This window comes from Strix uralensis, chromosome 7, assembly GCF_047716275.1.
Source record: "Strix uralensis isolate ZFMK-TIS-50842 chromosome 7, bStrUra1, whole genome shotgun sequence".
Taxonomy (NCBI): Eukaryota; Metazoa; Chordata; class Aves; order Strigiformes; family Strigidae; genus Strix; species Strix uralensis.
The window spans coordinates 6,324,321-6,346,735 of NC_133978.1; the positions used below are offsets into that span (position 1 = coordinate 6,324,321).

General features: G+C 39.6%; 1 protein-coding gene across 1 annotated transcript; it reads right to left on the bottom strand.

Annotated features, from left to right (window-relative positions):
* Nucleotides 1-351: 351 nt before the first annotated feature.
* On the bottom strand, nucleotides 352-22,224 carry SIRT1 (sirtuin 1). The gene is made up of 9 exons (XM_074874295.1): nucleotides 21,729-22,224; nucleotides 18,945-19,061; nucleotides 17,299-17,540; nucleotides 15,828-15,980; nucleotides 13,014-13,161; nucleotides 9,697-9,776; nucleotides 5,275-5,461; nucleotides 3,363-3,923; nucleotides 352-2,440 (listed from the first exon to the last, which is right to left on the bottom strand). Exons 1-9 carry the CDS (start codon nucleotides 22,207-22,209, stop codon nucleotides 2,118-2,120), a joined length of 2,292 nt encoding a protein of 763 aa, XP_074730396.1. The 5' UTR covers nucleotides 22,210-22,224; the 3' UTR covers nucleotides 352-2,117.
* Between the last annotated feature and the right edge of the window lie 191 nt (nucleotides 22,225-22,415).

The following is a 22,415-nucleotide window of genomic DNA, read 5'->3' on the forward strand; positions in this document are numbered from 1 at the left end:
GCCAGATGTCAGGGAAGCTCTAGGCTGGGTAGAGGACGGGCAGCAGAGCTGCCAGGTACCAGAACACCAGCAGAAACAAATGCTCCTGGTCAGCAGAGATATCTAAGGTTAATGCAGGGCTTGAAAGGAGAAAAGTAGTTTTCCGAAGGACAACACTGCCTCATGGTTTGGGAGGTTGTTTTATCAAAGACAGTGCAGAATAGCTTCATTCAGGCTTTTTTTCTTCCCCACAGGGGCAGATGGAAAAAAGCAATCTACTATGTACTGCTTTACATTAGCTAGGGCATGCCTTGACTTTACAGGGCATCTTAAGTTTTTAAGATCTAACTAGAAATTAACAGAAACCAGAAATCAAATGACAATTTTAATAGACTTTAGAACAGAGTGTACAAGTATAAAACACTGGTTTTGTATTTCAAAAGTTGCAGGAAGATAGCCAGTCATTTTAAACAGTCTTCTACAAAACATATGCCAGTAGATTACATAAAAGACACTATATACAATATAAAAGAGCAGAAAACAATCCTCACTGTAAAAATAATTTAAAACAAAGTATTTCAATTTAAAATATCTCCTATAGCACAAACTAATACATTGTGACATGCAAGTGAAAACTAAACATATTGCATTCTTTAGTGTAGCCAAATAAGAGCTGTATTAAATTTGGACAATGAGACAACATGCCAACATTTTCTGATGAATACAGGAGGCTGTTCTTAAATATTTATTAACTGATGTATCTTATGTTCAAAGAACAGCTACTATACATCTTCCAAAATGTAATAAATATTAAAGCAAAGTATATGAATAATCTACATCGTAGAGTTCATTTGGGCCAATGTTGAAAAAGTGGTTTATAGAAAAATGCTGTTTCACTTACTACTGCACTGTGCAATTCTACAAAATAGTTCTAAAGGCTTGGAAACAATCCGCACTTGAAAATTTGCAACATCCAATTTTAAGGCAGCCTAGCACTTGAATATACAATGTTGTAATTTGAGTAGCTGCTTTGCTTTTAATATGCGAGGTGGAACTAGCAGGTTGAAAATGCTTTTCCCAACCTGAGGCAGGACCTCAAACCAGCATGCTTCCAGGTTAGGTTGTTCATCTGTGTTTCATCCACACAGCAGTGTATAAGCAGAGGCTCTCAGTATTTGAGTTAGTTTCTCCTGGTTTTGTTGCATCAGTAAGTACAAAGGAAGAGATTATTTTTTTGTGCCTTCTCACATGCTGGTAGAAACACTATTCTGCATCAGCCTAGCTTCCACATTAGAGCTGTGGCAATTTATCAAATGCTATTTTTAATGCAAGCTGCGCTATATTTGACTTTTGTATACCACGTGAAAAACTTCTAGTGTGGGGGATCCATTTTGTTTAAAACACCAGTATTATAATTGCTAAGGAGCCAATGTCAACATCGCTTCATGTCCACAGGAAGTATTAAACTCAGTAACCTAAGCATTTTCACAGCACTTCTTGATCGGCCTAAAAACACAGGATTTCTCAAGTGCTCACTGTCTTGTTTCCATTTAACTATCTACTCACATTTAAGTATGTTTGAGACATACAAAGTAACTGTTAAAGCAAAAAATTAGCTGCCACAGTAGGTCTTAGAAAATGCCAGTGTTTAATGACAGACTAGGCAAGAATGAAAGGTTTAGCAGAAGCATAAGGTTTTAAATAAACCAAACTGTTACAAGCAGGAGGTGTGAAAATACCATTCTTTGGTCTAAATTAGCTGTTCCCTTTATATTAGTTTAACATTCCAATGGCTTTTTCAAAACTGTTTAAAAATAATATAAGCTGAAGTTCATTAAGCAAAAATATGTATTATATACATGGATGCCTGATCAGACAGATGAACTTAAAAGTGAACATGGTGACAATTGTTTAGATATTCCTAGTACCTTAAAAAAAAAGATGAGTTAGTGTTGAGCGCGCAGTAATAGAATTTTATTGAAAAAGGTAAAAAACTAAGCATGAAAATCTGTTTTAGTTATTTATAAACACTACATCCTTATGTTTTTGTTGCTCTAAATTCAGACGTAAACATTCATTCTGACATGCCAAAGCTCCTAATGCTGGTGGAAAGTTCTTGTAACCAGTCAGTGATCACTTTACAACTTGTTGCTTGGATGGTCAGTCCCTGCAGCTTCATTTGTATAAGCTGATTCATCAGCTGCCGATTCATCTTGTTCAACTCCATCTTCCCCGAAACCAGGTTCCTCTTCCCTTTCAGGAGCATCCTCGTCCTCTATGCCATTGTAAAACTCTTCAATCTCACTCTCATCCTCCACATCTAAGCTCTGACTACGACATGAACCACTTTCACTACTACTCCCGCAAGAGCTAGAAGATATGATATCATCTTCAGAATCTGAGTATACCTCAGCACCATGGAAAATGTAGCGATTTGGTGGTAAAAACAGATACTGAGTACCTGAAACAGAATTTCAAAAGTCAATAAAAGGCTAAAATAAATGATTCGTACAAGATCTTGCAGACTTCTGGTTAGAAGGTACCTGCACATACGTGTTTTTGACAGTGAAACTTAACTCACGGATCAGTTTACATTAGAAACGCATTTATTTCAATTTATGTGTATTTATTATGAAGCACAGAACAAATGCTTCACTGGAAAGCCCAGCACTCCTCCTTTTGACACAAAAGAGCATTTAAACTAGCAGCTTTTTTCACTGGTTTACGTATTCACAGCTAGATTTCCATTACTTGTAACAGAACTGGAACCCACTGCACAGACTATTTGGCAAAGTTTAAAAAACATTTGCTTTGGAAAGTTGCAATTTAATACCTGGTTCTTCAGCCCCATGGATTTTCTAGTGTGGTAACTGCTTACATCAGTTAAGAGACTGCACACTGGAAAGCTTCCTTGGAAAGTCTAAAGTTTCCTTCAAAATGTGCCTGGCTCCACCTGTGAGATTTGCTTTTCAACTCCTATCACGGCCTCATCTTTCAGTTCTACTGCCATACCAAATTCTGACCTAGTGTGACCAGCTTCTTAACACCTGAGGATCAAACTAATTTTCTGAAACTGCATTTGAGAATGTTAGAAACTGATTTATGTTTTTATACCTACCTTCAACCTCCTAAACTTTTATCTTTTCAGGGGGTATGTAATCACCGATTATAAAACCTATTATGAACTACAAAAAAGTTTCCTATCGGCTTCTCCAAAAGAATTAAATGATATAATGATGAGTTATGTAGACACTTGTCTGAACAAAAATCACCACCCAAACCCACAGATTCCCTCAAGGGTAACTTACTTATTGCTTTAAAGTAAGTCTAGAGTAAACATCTCAGCCAAAAAATGCAGAATATTGAAATGAGTTAACACTTACCATCCAGCCTTTTGCTAATCTGTTCTTTTGCAGATCTGTTTACCCAGCACTTCTTCAATATTTCATTTTTTTCTTTATTTTCGCTGTTGTTAGATCCATTTTCCTTCATTGTTTCAGAGTTCATTAGTTCACTAGTAGGATTTTCAGGGTTTTCTGATGATGTCTCTGTGTCCTGAAACTTTTCCTCTGTGCAGGTCCCTTTAGTTTCTGAGACAGGATCACAGTTTTCTACCTTACATTCAGCTGGCTGTTCTGAAGACACCACTGAAGTATCCGGTGGAGTCATTCTTTCTGGTGAACTAGAGTCTTCTGAAATGTTTAGAGGGGTAGGCGGTAGCTCAGATGAGTGCATTTCGAGCTCCTTGTGCGTTCGTGGAGGCTTTTCTGTTATTTCTGAAAGTTTCACCGAGTTGTAGCAAAGTTTTGTATATTCACTACCTAGCCTTTGACATAATTCATTAATAATAACATCACAGTCTCCAAGAAGCTCCACGTCAAAGTGTAGATGAGGCAAAGGTTCCCTATTAATTAAGATCTGAGGCACTTCGTGGGGGATGGAACCTATATATAGAAAAGAGAATTTAAAGGTAACCACTTCAGATTTACTCAGAAAGCGTGATTCCTCAGACTTCTCTTCATACCTTCACTTACAACAAGACTAAAACAGACAGATCAGGAAGACGACAAGCAAATCTCAAATTTAGCAACAGCAGTTTGAGGTGCTGTGCCTACCGTAGCCTATCTAGACTTTTTTTCCACATTTTTTTCAGTAAAAAGATTCCTCTACTCAATTACTGAGAAATACTGACTACAAGTAATGCTTGGTCAAGTGCTAAAAAAATTATTAAAATCAGTACTATAATCTCTCAGAAGAATTATGTTGATTTTTTGCATTCATTTTATGTACTGAAGTGCACGTGAAGAATATCCTGCTGATAAATGACATCCTCTTCATTAGGCCAAAATATTTCCAGGTACAATCTACACTGTATGGGGTTGCTCAATCCATTTCTCATGTTCAGGCTTCCAAAACCACCAGTTTGGTAACCTGGAATTGACTCCTCAGATAACCAACTGATGAAATCCAGTTCTAGGGCACAGAAGGAGCAACGGTTTGCGTAGTGGATCGTAACTTTCTAGTCCTTGCGCATTTCCCATCAGCCTGAACACCAGGCTCGGCCTCTTTTATAGCAAAGAGGATGTTACTGCAGAGGCCATGGATGCGGTACTGTTCCCAGTCAACAGCAGATAGTAAGCACATATCCGTCCCAAGCTTACATGTGAAGAGAATTTCTTTAGTACCAGTAAGTCTTGCACTCAGTAGGCAAATAAATCACCTGTCATGGTATTTTCTCAGCCCTCCTGAAGGGCATTTTTCTATACCATGTATTAGCAGAGATGTTTTTCCATATCAGTTTTAAAAGCTAAGGATCCAAATGGTGACACACTATGTAATGCCCACTGTGTATCATTTAGTATTAAATACTGACTTTAAAATAAGCTACAACTCAGACACGTGATGTAGTTGATCTGATTTTTTGATACTACATTTTTCTTTTTAAAGATTCCTTTCTAAATGTTTCAGGTAACTGAAAGCATATTGCAAGCAGGGAAAGAAATGAATTGTATCCCAGAACAAAGTCATTCAAGTTTTAGGAGAGTAGTTTTTCAGATTATCATTTCATTACCTTGAGATCTGCCTGGAGTGTAGAAAAAGCAGTTAGAATTTGTTACTTTCTCTACTTTGGATTCCAAGTTTACATAGGCAATCAGTTTTCATCTTACAAAACTAGATGCTTAATCTAGTTTCTTCACTGAATCAAGCCAAAAGCATTTCTTAGAGCTCTTAACTGAGAATCTCACTTTTGATTGAAATTTCTGGAAGGAAACATTACCAGAGATAGTCACTTACTTGGAATCAATGCTACTGGTCTTACTTTCAGTGAAGACCCAATGACAATAAGGAGATCAACTTCATTTTTGTCGTACTTCATGGCACGATGGAACTGCTCAGGTAAGTTCTCTCCAAAGAACACTATGTCTGGCTTCATGATAGCGAGCGGTTCATCAGGTGGACATCTGGGACATCTAGGTACAACCTGCATTAGAACAGCTTCTATTACTGCAATTCAAGGCTGCGCCCTTGAAAACCTCAGATTTTAGCAATTCACAGTGGCTTCTTTTGGCAAAAGACAAGGAAATGTCAGTGATATTTCCTCATTTCATTTTTCTGTAGATAGATCGACAAGTACATTTCTTACTCTAGCCTGCAGTGACTGCACGCAGGAATAAAACTACAACAGGAATAAAGAGGGAGTCCTCTGAAGTCAAAAGGGAGAAACCACGCAGATCTACACTACAGTTCTTACCTGACAACTAAGCCAAAGTCTGGAAGTCATGCTCAGCACGAGTAATTACCTCCTATTTGATAGGAATATGTTCTTCTGGGTTTAATCATCACAAAAACTTAAGATTTTGCTGTCAGCTTCCATTATAAAACCCTTCTTCATCAAAGACTATGTTGTAGAGCCTCACCTCTCTACTTTCTCCTCTCCTCCAAAAGGGTATGCGTGTTACACACATAAAGCAAGATGGCACTGTAGCGGGTGGCTAGCAAAAAGCATACAGGACAAGACAGAGGAAAAACCTTTTGTCTGGTGTCCATTTTAAACTTTGCCAATTCCTCCAAAACCAGAGCCGAATCCTTATTCACTAAAAAAAGTGGATGAGAGTTATGTTTGTGGAGAAGTAGGATCCCTTTCCTCCTGAAACCAGAAGATTTTCTGATCTTTGGAACCTCTTTCAACTCTTCCCTATCTTAAGACTTTTTCAGAGAGAAAAAAAGCAAGGTGAGAGATACGTGCACAGGCAATACTCCAATTACTACTGAGAAATTTTTCTTTCAAATAGTTCAAGTCTTCTCAGCTGTAGTGTTTAAATACGATACACCAGAATGAATCTAAGGAGCTGAATGTAGCTGCAATCCTACAGCAGTCATTACAAGCAAATCGGTGCTATGTAAAGGTGTAGAGACATGTATGTTACCTATTGTAATAGGAAAATATATGAAAACTGACATTTAAATGCATAATAACTCCCTCTTGTACAGAGAACGTATGCAGAAAGAAATCATATAGAACTTAAAAAGCTTCAATCAAACAACTAGTTTATGGATGCCTGCTGCAGGACAAAAAACAATGCTGTCCAAATGAGAAAACATCACAACTAAAAGGCTTTCTCTAACATCAAACGACCTTTCCCAAAAATTTAAGTCTTTGAACAAAGAATCCAATCGTTCTTTGAAGAAAACCTTGTGGAGAGACGCGTAAGAAGCAATACAGCACAAGAACTAGGAACTGGTATGGAGGAAACCTTCACCATATACCCAAGCTGAAGAGTGTCTAGTAACCCCACGCTAAAGGGAAACCAACTAAAGAATTCCCCAAAAAGGAGCAGATGGGTAGAACAAATCTAGCACTTCTTCCTTGGATCTTTATATATTAGAAAGAGAGCTCATAACACACAAACAGCTTAAACTACTGAAGCTTTTTACCCTGCTGTCTCTTCTGTTGATGTTAGCGATGCATTTGCACTTTCAGTTGGAAGCTTAAGGAAGAAAAATAATTTGCTCTGTATTAGAAGGAAGATGAAATGAAGAGCTCTAACATTTGGTTAAAGAGACCAAGTAATATTAACTCTGTGTCCATCATTTCTCACAGGAAGTCCAATGACTTGTGACTTAGTGGATCTCTGTAGAGCAACTGATGTCCCTGTCCAGATCATGAGTCACTGTAATGGGCTCATAAATGCATTTCAACACTACACTACTCACCAGATTCTCTGCTAATCCTCTGAAAGGTCGTCAGTAAGGGGGAAGATCTATTCCAAGAGCTGAAATTGATACCAAGAAGTTAAAGCTAGATAATTGGCCAGTCAATTGCCTAGGGTCCTCCTTCCCTCTAGAAGCAGCACTCCCCCAGAATCCCACCACCTCTGCTGATGTATCTGTCTAATGAAAGAGAAATGGAATTTCTCATTGACTATTGATGTTATCCATATATCAAAACCAAGATTAGTAAAGGTAAGGTTACACTGGCTTAAGAATATCCAAAACTGGTGAACGTTTTCTATTTCCTGGGCTGCTTCTTCCTAAATCTGAGACCCTTTCACTATTTCTTGAAGCTGCCTAAAATCATCAAAAGCAAAGTAAAGGTGGTATTTTTGGAAGTGACTTGACAACTGTTTTACTCAGAAGTTCTATGTGTGATTTATAACTGCTGCTGCTTCTCATACAGAAGGATGGTTGAGTACAGCAACCAAGAGACAGGATCTTGCTACAGGGAACTAGCATGTTGTCTTGGAAGTGGCAAAAGAATCAAGAGCAGCAACAAGAAATTGGTAGTTTTCTAAAAAGATGTTCTCAGACAATTCTCAGTCTATGCTGAAAGGAAATCCTGGCAGAAAGATGCTAACTAGACTCACTTCCTTGTGAAGCACTTATGACCATGAGGGGATGGACCAGAGCAAAGGAAAGGTAGTATTTTTAGGGAAAACTAAGGACCTGGGACCATGTATAACTGAACTTTCAAGTAGTGGAGAACAGCAGAGACTAGAAGCTGGACTATCTATTGGTACCCAGGTGCCAAAACCATAGTTGTGAAGGAGGACTTCTTAGAGCACAAAAAGCTGTTGAAATGGACAGTGTTTGGTTTCGTAAGTACAGAACAGGTTTCTTTTGATATCTAAGGAACCAAATTCTATATTCTAGAGAGGCAGCGGAAAAAAGAAACTGCATAGCACCGGTTTGGGAAATGCAGGCTACAGAGTAAAGATAATGATGGCAAATAGAACAAATTTTTTTTCAGGCATAAAGGAGGAAGGAGATGTTGTCTTTCAGTAGCTGTATTTCTTGTTGTGTGAAATGATATTTGGCAATAGCCGTATTTATATTCCATTATGAAAATAATTCAGTATTACAGCTAGGGCCTGCCCTGGAAAGATATACTTGGCAGCAGTACTGTGAGATTAGGGCTGAGAGACTGAGTGTGAAAAGCTCCTTCAGTCTCATCTTGGGAGTAAGAACCCTCTTTGTTCTCATTATGCAAAATTATTGCTACCGGCTGCTTCTCTCCACTCCCCCACGCTTCCATTACTGACACCAGCAGGGATGGGCCATCGGGGCAGAAGTTTGGTTCAGCACAGGAACATACAACGATTAAAGTGTTGTTAGAAAAAGGAGACCCAACCACTAACAATCAAAACAGAAAATTACAACATGCTTAGGAAGGTTGTTTAGAAGGAAGAAAACCTAAACTCCAACCATCTGGCTTTGAAGGTAAAGGAGCAGCAAACATCTGTAAGATAAAAAGTTCTCAAAAATAATATTCTTAATAGCAAAGTAAATCAGATTTCACATTCAGTATTTCAGTGTTATAAAGCTTCAGGCTTACAAGATTCATATTTCTTAAAGCTTTAACTCAAACATCTCTTTGAAAGGTTTTCATCAAGTTCCATTTCAAACGTAATATCTGAAAGATTTACATCCCTTAAGTTGCAACTGCAGACTCTTTTAAGCATTTATCAAAAAACCAAGAGCCTACAGAAAAAGTCACCTTCCCTTTGTATAAACAAGATCTTTTTGATCAGAGAATCGTCATCTCTGTTCATTCAGAAGAAGGGGAAGAAGAGCAGAGGGTCTCGCCGAGCCAAAGGTTCATCTGCTCTGACAGAGCGGAACCAACTCCTGCCTTGGCTCTGGGGCACTTCACACCCAGATGTGGGGAGTTCAGGATATGGTATAGTTCAGAAGTCCTAGAAAGCAACGTCCAACATCTCATTTGATCCTCTTTCTTGCTCACCAGCTGCTCTGTAGTTAGCAATTTCTTTGTGTATCATCTACTGTTTAAACATATTTTTAACGTAGGTAAATGCTCAAAGAGTGACCGATGTTATAGCTAAGAATGCCTTCTCAGGGGGACTGTGAGTGCAGATTAACATAAACCACATATAAATCCAACTTTCTACTTACCATTTTTTAACCTCTACTTTTCTCGGAGGTGCCATTAAAAATGGACTCATGGTTTAGTTCTGCTTTTTCCCATTACTTAATTTTTGCAGTACAGTATTTGAGTATACTAATAAATACTAGAGGAAATGCTAAAATACAGATAGGAACTTTTATGAAATGCATGCAAAGATATGTAGCCTTTTAAAAGCAGATCTTCTAAGCAATCCAAGCGTGGTGTTTTGGGATTTGGGTTTTTTTGTTGTTTGTTTTGTTTTGAGAGAGAATTACTTGTTAGAAAGCTGCAGTGAGTTAAAGTAAATTTTTTACCTGATTGAAAATATCTCCTCGAACAACTTCACAATCAACTTTGTATTTACAGATCAGGCAGGAAGCTGTTGCAAAGGAACCTGAGGGGAAAAACCCGTATGGTAGAAATAAGGATTTTCAGTCATTCAGATCTGGTCTTTTTGCCCAAGCTGTTTTGACACAAAGGCTGTTATGTTGCAGTGCTATAAAAAATCAGTCATTAAAAAGTAATGTAAAATTAAGAGAAGATACTTGTAGTACTAGAAGTAGTTCTTCTAGATGTTAGTCAGCAGAAATCTTATTTTAGGAGTAGTGATATACCACATGCATGTAAACACAAATTATATTGTGTCCTCTCCTTCCCCCAACCTGTGCAAGCATATAGCAAGAGGGGGGAACAGAACCTTCCCTCTTCCTCTTTACACAACAGTGCCGACAGCTCTGCAAACAGCAGCAGCAGAACATGAAACCACATGAACTCAAGAAACTGTAGGGCAAAGTAACTAAGAAAATGTATTAGTAAAGATTTCACTATAGGCAACCAAATAGCAGTACTGTTCCTTTCAGCAGAAGTGAGAAGTTACAGCTATATTGTTCAAATTGAAATACTGTTCTGAACTGGGTATCCAGCTTAGCTACTGTGTTTATTACTTGGCAAGACTGTGTTAAGGTCGTTGCCCCATCTAGCCACTTGGCAGCTCTCACTGGCCTGTTCCTGAAGCAGCTGAAGGTGATGCCCGAGCATCTGGTAGAGCTTTCCTGCGTCTATCCATCTAAAGGGAAAGCTTATCAGGTGGCTAACACACACATGAAAATACAGCGTTGAAGTCTTTGGGGCAAACTAGAGTGACCTTTGGGTGCACACATGTTCCAGGAGAGATACACCTACAAGGCCTTTTATCTGTGGAAGGAATAATGCTAGTAAGTTGACAGAATGATGAAGAATAAAGTAGAAAAACTGATGGATTTTCCCCTAACCATGAAACGAGCAGTTTAAAAAAAAAAGACTTGGGGATCTTTGATCCTGCACTGGAATGTGCCACTCATACAGCAGAAGTCTGGAGCTCTCTAATTTATAATGGTGATACAAGGGCACTAAGAAAACCCTGTGACAGAGTAATGTACAGGGGAGTACAACAGTCTCTCTCCAAAACAGAACTTTTAGAACCATTAAGGTAACCATTAAGATGTTGAAAGCTCTGCAGAAGCTAGAAACAGCTAAAAACCTCTGGTACCAAAACTTTATCTGGAGTATTATTTTAAGCCACCCAAACCCCTGTCTCCTGCTCATAACCTATGCACAGCAGCCAACCAACACTTACACTGCTAAACGAAGGGATTCTGGGGCTAAGTACAACACCAAAATACACTTTGGGGATACGGTATCTGGGTAAGACAAAGAGAGTGAAAGCACAGAAAAACTTGGAGCAGGTCATTGACAAACAACTGGCAGTTCAGGTCTGCTAATCACTGCTGGCATGGAAAGGGCACAGCTTCTGAGACGCTTGCTCAGCATTGCGACTCCCAGAACTTGAGGGATTCCAAAGACTACAGGAAGTATGACAGTTATTTGCTCATTATAATTTGTTTATAGTAGTAATTTTGGCCTTTATACAGTGTGTTAGGGATATGTCTGTCAGGCTAGCAGACCTAAGCCTAAGGCATCTGTTGCTACCTGCTTACAACTTTAAATTGTGAGTTATTTTCACCGTCAGAAGGATCAAGCAGTTATGCTGCCCCACGCACGAGTCGTGTAGCCAGCAGGCCACTGCCCCGATCATTCAGCTACAGTAATGGCAAGGAATATGATCTAATTCCAGATGTGTTGGCTGAATGCAATAGAAATTTTAAATTCAGAAAACGCATTTCAGACACAGTAGTTTTCATAGTAGCAACTTTCGTGTAGGCCTGCAGTGTGAAAGGGGTTCAGAGTTCATATATGAACTCCCCAGATCATTGAGAGTTTCCTTACCACTTGGCACAGTCATGATTAACTTGCCATTGCCACAGCTAGACAAAAAAGAATAAATATAGCAGTATGAACCTTTACGTAAGAGAGTTTCAGTTTCTCTTTTTAGTCAACTAGCATTTGTTAAAGAGCAGCATAACTGTATGTTGGATAAAGCCCGATGTGCTCAAAACAACCTTTGCTAATTTCCAAGGGCCTCAATCTCAAAGTCCATAGCATGTTTTTAAAGAATCTTTTTAATTTGAAATCAACCTATACAGGACATACACTAAAGATGGTCTGGAATCTAATTACTGTAGTGTGCAGCTGAAAAAAATGGGAAGCCTGAGTGTGGCAGTGATGTACAAAACCACAAATATATAAGAAGTTAATGATAAATACCTCATATTGCATGACAACCAGAAGAAAATGCATGATACACTAAACACAAATGGAAACTGGCACTAGATTTGGATTATTCAACAGGTAGGATTCTACTGTGTGCTGTTTGGTCACCACAACAGAGCACCATGTTTGCTCTGTCTGAAAAAAAGGAAATGGACTGATCTGGCACTGAGCTAAGCTTTGTAGATAAGGAAACCAAGTGAGCTTGGTCCCTGGAAAAGGTGGAATTAGACAGACAGGTCTTACAAACATGCCGACACTGCTTTTAAACAATTTATTTGTCAGAAGTCTACTAAATGATCCAAATGTGCACTTTAAGAACTAATTTTCTGCATCCTTTCCTTAAAAATGAATCCTTGGACTTTTAGCTTGACATTTGCAAGTCCTTGGAAATGGAAAGGATATCAAGCAAATAATTATGATATTCCACTTGATTTGGTATCATAATTACAGAATGTGTATGACACTGTAACAAGATGATCTTCAGTTCAACTGAACTGGTGATTAATCCGCAATATTTTATACATGAGGTAAAGTCACTGAAGCATCAGGATGTTTTAAGATTTCAATGGAATATAACCTAAATAAAGAACTCCATTTCATTGATAGACAGTGAGAGGCACCTATGAAAAGACTGATTTCCACACTATGTTCTCATACATGAGTATGAAGAAGCACCAAATACATTTTAAAAGTTAAGATCTAAGCTTGTGCAAACAGGGTGTGGATCTTCACTGATACACAAAGACCACCATTTATCAAGCATAATTTCTGAAAAAAGTATTTCCACTTGAAACACTTTGGATTTAAATACATAAGCTACCTAAAAAACCCAAAACCCACAATATTTTAAAAGCAGAATATTTGTTGCCAAGAGATACCAATTAAAGAAAAAAAAAAATTGGTTCCAATACTGATTACCTTGTCACATGCACCAGTAAAAATCATTCCTACACATAAGAAAGGTGAAACTAAAACCACTAACCATGACACTGTATTATCCTTTGGATTCCTGCAACCTGTTCCAATGTGTCTATGTTCTGAGTATAGTTGCGAAGTAGTTTTCCTTCTTTATCCATCAAAGCTATGAACTTGTGACAGAGAGATGGCTGGAATTGTCCTGGATAGATTTCCTAGGGAATTCAGAAGTACATTAGAAAGTGTAAATGGCTACACAATGTATTTATTTCAACTGCAGCAATTCACACAGAGCTAACTATTATCAATAATGCTTATGCCAGCAGTTAATGTTATCACTCTTTTTGCACTTTGACATTTCTCTCAGATCCAAGTCTTCTTTCAACAGCTGAGCTTCTGATCACGTCAGGATGAATTGCTCCATGCAAGCTGGTATTTTGTTCTTCACACAGCATAAAAGAAAGGTTTAGATCTTTTTTGGTTTTGAGAACTATGAAATAGGAAAGCTTTTTTCCTTTGTAATAGCCAAGTAACCTCAATATTTGTTATTAGAAACACACATGGTTTAACTGCAGTCCAACAAAAATTTCATGAGGAATTTGGATTCTGGTCGTTTGGTTTGTGATCAGCAGTTTTTACTCCCTGGCATTATCAGCAGCGATTCGTAGAAGATGGAAGCTCAGAAAGCAGGATGGCATTGGATATAAAGGGCAAGACAGGTGGTACTAAGACCAGCTTTGCCAATTTAGCCAATTACAGCAGTCATCAAGTAAAACCATGCTCTGCCTTAGCAGAGCAACTCCACGGTGCCTGATAGAGGAGGTCAGTATACTAAAGAGCATATGGAAAAAAATGTAGGCACTTTTGTAGAATGATGTGATGTTTGCTCACAGTGAACAAGGAGCCTGCCAAAAGGAAAGATGAAATGTGGGCACCCAGCTGCAAGCTTCACTCTAGGAACCTCTGTCCAGAGTTGAGCACCCCATGGGGCAGCTCTGGTGGCTGTGTGACAAGGAGGACAGCAGCAGCACCACCACCACCACTCTGTTGCTCAGGAGGATTTATTTAGGGGAGGAACTTGAATTCCAGACCAGTCACTCTCTCACCACTGAACAGCAGCTGGGCTGGAGCCTCACCTGGGAAATTGAGGCCCTTTTACAGAAAAAGCACAAGAGTCACTGGGCAAAAGAAAGTTAGCCAAGAGGCGGCTGCGGCCTCCCTTTACCAGCTGAACCAAAAGTTCTAGCACAACAGTGAACTGTTAATCTTTGTGACTGCTCTGCCTTCAGCTACCATGTAGCCTATTAACAAACAAAAAAGACTTTTTGAAAGCATTTGTTTTTCCCCAAAATATTTCCAGTTACTCATAATTCTGAAGCTACATGGGTCTTTGGAGTTAAACTGCAGCAACGATCAATGATTGCTCATAGTGCCATTACCTACATTATGACTAGGCATAGACACTTATAATCAAATATTCATGTGGTCCTAACAGCTTTTATATCTTAGTCTGAAAAAGCAAGACAGGTTCTGCCACTGAGCTCTGCAAATTTATTTGCTGTTCTTTGCCCCTAGAATTAAAGGAACCCAAGATTTCACAGAATTAAAAAAAAAAAAAATAAAATCAATATTCTGACTGAGCTGATGGACAGGAGAAATTATTTTAGTACAAAAGTACCAGCCAAATTGAATTTGCACTATTCTGATAAAACCTGTGTATAGAGACACTTTAAATAACTTGGATTTTTGGGGTTGGTTTTTTGTTGTGTTTTTTTTTTTTTTTTAATACATATTAAAAACCCAAGGGACTGAGTATACTAATGAGCACCAAAATCTCTTATATCTGGATAGGAGGCTTTCAGAGAAAGCCAAGTAGCTGAAGAATGCATTGATTTTTCTTTGCCAATCTTTATAACATAATAGAGCAGTAGTATAACTTGTGAGTGAAGGGAAGAAAGAGTGAACACGACTAATAGTGGTTGATTTTCACAAGTCCTTACTGGTCCTGTAGTAATTCTTATAATATTTCAGGTTTTTTTGTCTGGATGAAATTTCAGACTAAATGCAATTTTTTTTTTTTTTTTGTTTCTACATCTGCCTACAGCTTCTACAATTCCTTCTCCCTGCTTTTTGAACTGTTTAATGTCACTAACATCTTTTCAAGAACTGGTGCATTCTCCCTTTTAAGCAAACACAGTCCCTGCAAAAAGGCTTTAATTCTCTAAGATGTACAGATCCTTGTGACAGCTATATCAAAACCTGAAACAAGAACAAACTTATTAGTGCAGGAAACTGCTTTAGTCCTCTTACTGTAAATACAGTGATAAAATGCAAATGTATTGTATGACACTGAAAAGCATGCCACGGCATATAAAATTCATATGTAGCTTTCCACATTACTCATGTGCTGGTCAAAGATTTCTCATATTCTTTCATTTTTCAGAGGAAGTAAAAGCAGCTAAGATTATTGAGGGTGGATCAAATAACTACAAGTTTTCGTTTATCCTCCCTGAAATTAGAGACACTGTCTGGAATGGCTGTGTATATAATGAACTTATAACAGTAAAATTAAGCTTAAAAAGAAAAGCGAGAATGTTGCTAATTACTTCTAATTAGGCTAATATGTGGTTGCATACGACTGAAGTAACACTAAGGATATAAAATTGATAAACTGCAAAGACCTGCCCAAGTAGAGAGGTTGTTATGCCACTGAGGTCTCTCATTAAAGTAAATTCAATATATTAACATATTTTTCTATCTTGTTTAAAAAAAAAGACAAAGACACCATTTTGTTAACAGAATAGTTTCATATCCAACTGATGCAATTTAATATTGCTATCTGTCTTCACTGACCAAAATAATAACTGTTGGAAAACCATACCTTTGCAAACTTAAAAAATGGCCTGGGATCCTTTCTGAAGTATTCTATATCAAACATTGCTTGAGGATCTGGAAGGTCTGGGAAGTCTACAGCAAGGCGTGCATAGATGCCATCTCTTGATCTAAAGTCAGGTATTCCACAAGACACAGACACCTGAAATATATTTTTGCAATCTGAAATAAGTAAAACTACACATTCAGCTATAAAGAGTTGCAATGATACAAACTATGTGGGAAACCACATTTCTGTAAGCTCACAGTGCTCAGAAACATTAAGAACAAAACCAGTCTGGGTTCTCTGTATTTATTTTTCTTTTTTTTTTTTTTTCCTCCTTTTTTTGGACCAAAATAACAATTCCCAAATCACAAGCAGGAGAAACAGCACAGAAACAAAATTTGACAACTGGACAAAGCAACCCTTTAGTACAATCTGTACAGGCAGTAACAGGACACCAGAACTGACTTTTATTACTGGAAGCTTTGTACGTAGTGAACAAAAATTTGAAATACCGTTGCATTAAATTTGATTACTATGTGTTCATTGATCTGCCTACTTAGGCTTGTTTGAGGTGGTTGATTTATTTTTTTTTACATGATAACATAGTAACAAATTCTTGCTTTTGATAAATAAACCTCTTTTGATAAACATTGTTTACCAAAGCATTGTATAGTAGTCAATAGAGACTAAAATTGTCTCAGACTACCCCAAAATACTATGGGAAGAGGAGGAGAAACAGGTGTATGATAGCAATTATAGAAAGAGCAAGGTTGGGTAACAGAAGTAGCAGTGCTTTTTTAACATGCTGATTTGAATTACTCATCTTTTCTGAATGGTGTCACACCCTCTGTGTATGAACAACAGAAGCAAAAAATGATCGACTTTTGTATCATCATCTGGTACATAGGTATAAAGCTGCAAATGTACAACAGTTTGAAAACGGTCTTTAGTAAAACAGTGAGTAATGTTATTACCATCACAGAGCGGTCTATGTTACAAGTAAAGTTCAGTCTACTGAAACCTAATCAAACTCTCCTTATAATCCTCCCCCCTTGAACTCTTTTTTTTGGTTTTTTTGAGTTCTGTTCTTCTAGTCCCTCTAGCTCCATCAGGTATTTTAAGATCCACTGACATTTTGTTTAAAAAATCTTTACCTTTGTATCAAATGAAAAAATGACTAGGATAGAAAATGTTCTGAAACAGGTAGATGTGATCTTATTCCATAACTATTTTGCATGGAAGCAACTGTTTAAGAATATTTTCTTGTAAGACAAGATCTTGTAATTTCCAACTTAGGCTCCAGTCTTGCAGTGTGCATCATTCTAGTGGAGAGCTGTGCCTGCTCTTCCCATCTAGCACAATTATTTGACTACGAACATTGCGAGGGTCACATCACCTGCATGCTGTAGAGCACTGGGTAAGTATTTAACCAACTCTCTCTATATTCTCTCACTGTCATTGCAGCAATACGTACCCCAGCTCCAGTCAAGACCATTATTTTTTTGCATTCTTGTAAAAGTTTCACAGCATCATCAATAGTATTAATATCTTTTCGCTTTTTTCTTTTTGGTGGTTCTGAAAGAATGTTTATAACGATTTGCCACAGTGTCATATCATCCAGTTCAGGTGGAGGGATTGTTTCTGGTAGCAGGTCTTTCAGAATTGTCCGTGGGTCTGTACCTAACATGAGATGCTGCTGAACAAATGTGTAGGGACCTGAGAAAAGTAAAAAAATATAAACATTTAAAATTAAGTCAGGTATTTCAGATTATTATGGTCATCATCCATTTATTAATGCTTGCTACTACAATTTCATTAATGCAATTTAATGCTTCATTCATCAAAACCCCAGTATGTTTTGCTCTAAATGCTGAAGTGATAGTATAACTAGGGTTTTTATTTATTTATTATTATTTTATGTTAACCCATGAAGGATTTCCTCGAAAGTTAGTCACGGTAGAAATCCCAGTTCACAGCAAACGTGATGGCTCTTAGAGGTGCACTTATTTAGCACCAAGATTTTCACAATGTATCTCCATTTTATGGCTTCATTTGTATTTTTCCAACATTTTATAAAGTATTTACAGTAATAAGTTGAAGAGACAACAAACATACACATACTTTCTAATACATCTAATAATACATCACTCTAAAGAGACAAACAGGACCCACCAATCCATGGATTGTTTGTTGTTCTTTTAGTTGTCTAACACTAATGATTTCCTACATGACCTCCGAAAGCCATTGAACCAATCTTTCCAGAAACATTCCTGATTAGAGCAGTAGAAGAAAAATAGGTAAATCTTAAGAAGCTAAACTGACTAAGAGGACCCAAATAGTGATCACTAGGCTAGTTACAACTCATCTAAAGAAAGCAACTGTTAACAGATATTTACCCAAAAGGTACCAACAGTGATCCTATAATGAGGGATGAACAAAGACAACACCTGGGCAGACTTTAAGTGGAATATTGTGTTATCACCATGCATTTTCTTGCTGTTGTTATTATCAATACTGGCAAAATGAATGCTCTGGTGTTATCGTGTCTGCATAAGACAAAAGACCTCAAGTCCCAACCCCACCTCATCCTGGAAACCTCTGTCCCACACAAATCATAAGCGACCTTCGCAGTTATCTCGTCTCTGTGCAAGGCAAGAGCTTTCCACTGTGTTCCTAACTGCCATGCTTCACAGATCTGTTGCTAATATGCAATATATATGCGGACTAATAATTCCCAAACCGACGTAACACAACACAGTGAGCCCTACAGCCTGGTTAAAATCATACAAGAATCCTCTTGTTCCTTAAAGAATTAGTACTAAGTAAATAAGCTAGAAATATGCCATAAATCTGTTCAATTTAGAGAGTCTGTGTGTATGCTTTTAATATGGATCACAGCAGGATTTCTACACCAAAAAAAAAGACATTGACAATTTTAATCAAAAAATACAGGTTCATTTTTAAACTCCTTAACATACAGGATACAGTCAACAACTCTAAGCTGCTCAAAAGCAGTAACTGCCATTTTTTTTGCAACAGAAGCAATAATTTGAAGACTGGGAAGAATTAAGGAACTGTTCAAAGGCAAACAGCATCTAAGAACATTATATAGGCTTCTACCTATACGTGGTCTTGGGGTCCAATCACTAGAACTTGCATGTGAGGCTCTGTCATCTTCATCACTATCACAGGAGTGAAAACCATTGGCTATGATTTCATCACTAAAAAGGAAGTTATCTGCAAGACAGCACAACAATGACAGGTTACACTTGGGCCAAATGGCACGGATCTATGTTTAAATACATCACAAAACCTAAAATTGTACGCTTTGAAATCTGATTGCAATGAACTACAAATAGGCAGTTTTGTCACTTAGATGCAGAAAATTTCTACCTTTTTTTGACTTTATAGATACGGTTTCAAGCTGTCAGTAGATTTACTACCTTAATACTGGGCTTCAGTGGGCTGGATATTGACCTTAGTGAAATTTTCACTCTATGAAGTGTTGGGCATTAAGGATTTTGTATCTTAAAAAAAAAAAAAAATCAGATGTTTTAAAAGTACAGTTAAAATTTCCTTTCTCTTACAATTCTCACTTCATTCAGCTCACTGAGAAATTGAATAAAATGAAAATGTGTCACCATTTATAGACCAATCTTTGACTAGGCTTTAAGAGCACAGCATTTTAAAAAAAACCTCACAAATACCCATTTGGATACAACTGAGTTACAGAATTTTCTTAGGCTGTTATCTTGCTGATCTGCAATAGGTGACCACATACACACTTTCATGATATTTCAGCTATGACAGAAAATGTGCTACCTTGAACCACCTTCACTAAATGTCTCTCACCCATTTTGCCCTGCAGCTGGGTTTGGCTTAGAGTACTGCATAGTTACTTCAGCTCAGCTCATGGCCTTAAGCCAGAGTAACTCAATCTAACTTCATCATGTATCTAGATGAAAGAGTCCAAAGAGAACGAGATACTTCTCTTACAGCATGCATTACTAAGCTAACATTTACGGGGAAATCTAAATTTTAAACTGAGCAGCTTATTAGAATTTAGACTACAAAACTTTATTGGCTTTATTAAAAATAGACACAGCAACTTAACTTGTTGAAAATCTAAGACTATGAACAAAGGAGAACAAGTTTCAATCATGCTCTCTAAAGCAAAGAATCACTATAATAATTTTCAATCTCCATTTGAATAAACCCCTAGCAAGGTTACTTTACTCTTAAATAAAGACCACCACAAAACATTTTTTTTATTCAGAGATTGTGTTGTCCTGTTCTTTCCCTTGTGACATAAAATTAGAATGGAAAAAGGCAGAGGACAGAAATTTGCTTTTTGCATATGCTGTTTTGTTATTCTGAGACCACAGGTGTTCACTGACATTACTATTTCTCACTATTAATCTACGTATTTACAGCATTTCACTTCCACCTCATTATGCATGAAGTTAGCAAACACGTATTATGCAAAAAACATTATGACGAAAAAAAAGTTGATTAGTACATATCAGCAAGTGTGAAGTGCAAACTGTACTAGAACAACCTTTATATCTACTGTATAAAAAAATCAAAGCTACATTGTTAAAGACTCATCATAGACAGGTCACATTGTCTTGTATTTAAGAAACACTGTGACAGATACAAGCAGGCTAAAGGCACAGTTTAAATTATAACACTCCCTGTGCATTAATTTGATCCCTAAAAGGACTAAAGGGAATGCTTGCCAGAACTAAGCAATTCACAGCAAAACATGCCTGAGGGTCTCAGTAACTTGAGCGAAAAGGCTTCATATGATAAGAGTTCATTAACTTTAGTCCTGTGCTTGTTCCAATGAAGTTTTTAAATACCAAAGCTGTTCCAACTTATCATACAGCTCTGTTCTCTTTTGGATGGCTTTTGCACAGGCTGAAATTTTCTGTATACTATGGAGTTAAAGGTAAAATATCTTTAACTGCATTCCAGGACAGAACCTAAAGGCTTCACTGGCAAAATGCAGTATCTGACACCTTTTAAGAAGTCTTTCCACAGCACTACCTTAAAAGACAAAAAACCCCAAAACCAAACAACTCTTAAAAGCTATCTGTTTCAGTAATGCAATGCAAGGTACTTTCATACTGATACTGTCCAAACAGTATGCTTCAAACGTGATCTGCAAAGAAACTTTTTAGAAGATTATAGTTTAGTTTTGTGCTGCACACTGAAATCTTAACCAGGACTGTAACTTGAAGTTATTTAAAGAATTGTTCAAGACCGCTGCTCCCGTGCTTTCTGTGCAAGTTTCCAAGAAATGTAAATAAAATAATTACCACGGCAGGAACTGTGAAAAGCAAACAGGGCTTATGATTTTTCATTTTTTAATAACTTGTTGCCAGCAACACAGCAAAATAAACGTTTTCAGACATGAGAGACGAGTCGATGTCCTTCTACAAGGCTCAGCACAGAAGCGAGAGACTTTGACAAGGCCTGATTAGAATTGATTAGGTTTAGAAAAAGGGATTCAGCGGTTCGCTCGAGTTTGCACTCAACGTACGGTTAAGGAGACAGAGGCGCCCCGCGTCCGGTCGGTGATTCCCCCCCCCAAAGCCGCACAGAGCTCCCGCCCCCCCCCCCCGGGCCCGGCACAGCCCAGCGCCGGCCCCGGCCTGCGGCAGGGGAACACCGGGAGAGCCCGGGCGGCTGCCGCGGCGAGGCGCCCGCGGGGGGGGAAGAGCCGGCGCGGAGCCGGCCCCGAGCGGCCGCGCACGGAGGAGGGAGCCCGCGGCGGGGCTGCGCGGCACGGCCGGCCCCTCCCGGCTGCGAGCGGGGCGGCCGCGGCCTGTGCCGGCGGGCCGGGCGGAGGGGGGCGGGAGGAGCGGGGGAGGAGGAGGGAGGAGGGAGGGGGGTCCTCACCGGGATGCAGGGCCGGCGCCTCGGCCGCCCCGTTTGAACACTGCGCCCGCCTGCAGCCAATGGCCGCCTCCGCCGCGTCTTCGCCGGGCGCCGCCTCCGCCCCCTCCCCCCGGCCCCGCTGCCGCGGCTGCGGAGGCGGCTCCGCCCGGGGCAGGCCCCGCAGCCCGGCCCTATTGTCCCCGCCGCTCCAGACCGCCGCCGCCTCGTCGTCCTCCTCTTCCTCCTCCTCCTCCCGCGCCCGGCCGCCGCCATCGGCGGTCACGGCCGCCGCCTCACCCGGCAGCTCCGCCGCCAGAACGACGGCGGCGGCGGGCGGCGGCCCCGCGCCCCGGTCCGGGCGTTGGGCGGGCCCCGCGCCCCGCCCGCCGCTGCCGTCTTCCGAGTCCAGGCGCTGGCGCTTCAGAGCGGGCTCGGCGCTCTCGGCCGCGACGGCGGGGCCGCCGTCGCGCGGACGGAGGAGCGAAGTCTCCTCGTCCGCCATCTTGGAGTAGCAACCGCCGCCCCCCTCCCTCCCTCCCGCCCGCCCGCCCGCCCGCCCGGCGCAGCGCGCAGCAGCGCCTCCGCCACAGCCCCCTCCCCCACCCCCAGGGAGCGATTTAAACCCGGCACGTGACCGCGCCACCGCCCACGCGGGCACCCGCCCCGCGGAGGCAGCAACAACAACAAACCGGGTCACGTGAGGGCGGG

What these genes read in the sequence shown, in the direction of transcription:
- SIRT1 (XM_074874295.1), bottom strand. Translation starts at nt 22,209, where the DNA reads ATGGCGGACGAGGAGACTTCGCTCCTCCGTCCGCGCGACGGCGGCCCC. An exon ending in GGCGCCGGCCCTGCATCCCG is followed by an intron (nt 19,062 to 21,728) that starts GTGAGGACCCCC and finishes GCTGTCTTGCAG; the next exon opens with ATAACTTCCTTTTTAGTGAT. An exon ending in CATTTTTTAAGTTTGCAAAG is followed by an intron (nt 13,162 to 15,827) that starts GTATGGTTTTCC and finishes TGAATTCCCTAG; the next exon opens with GAAATCTATCCAGGACAATT.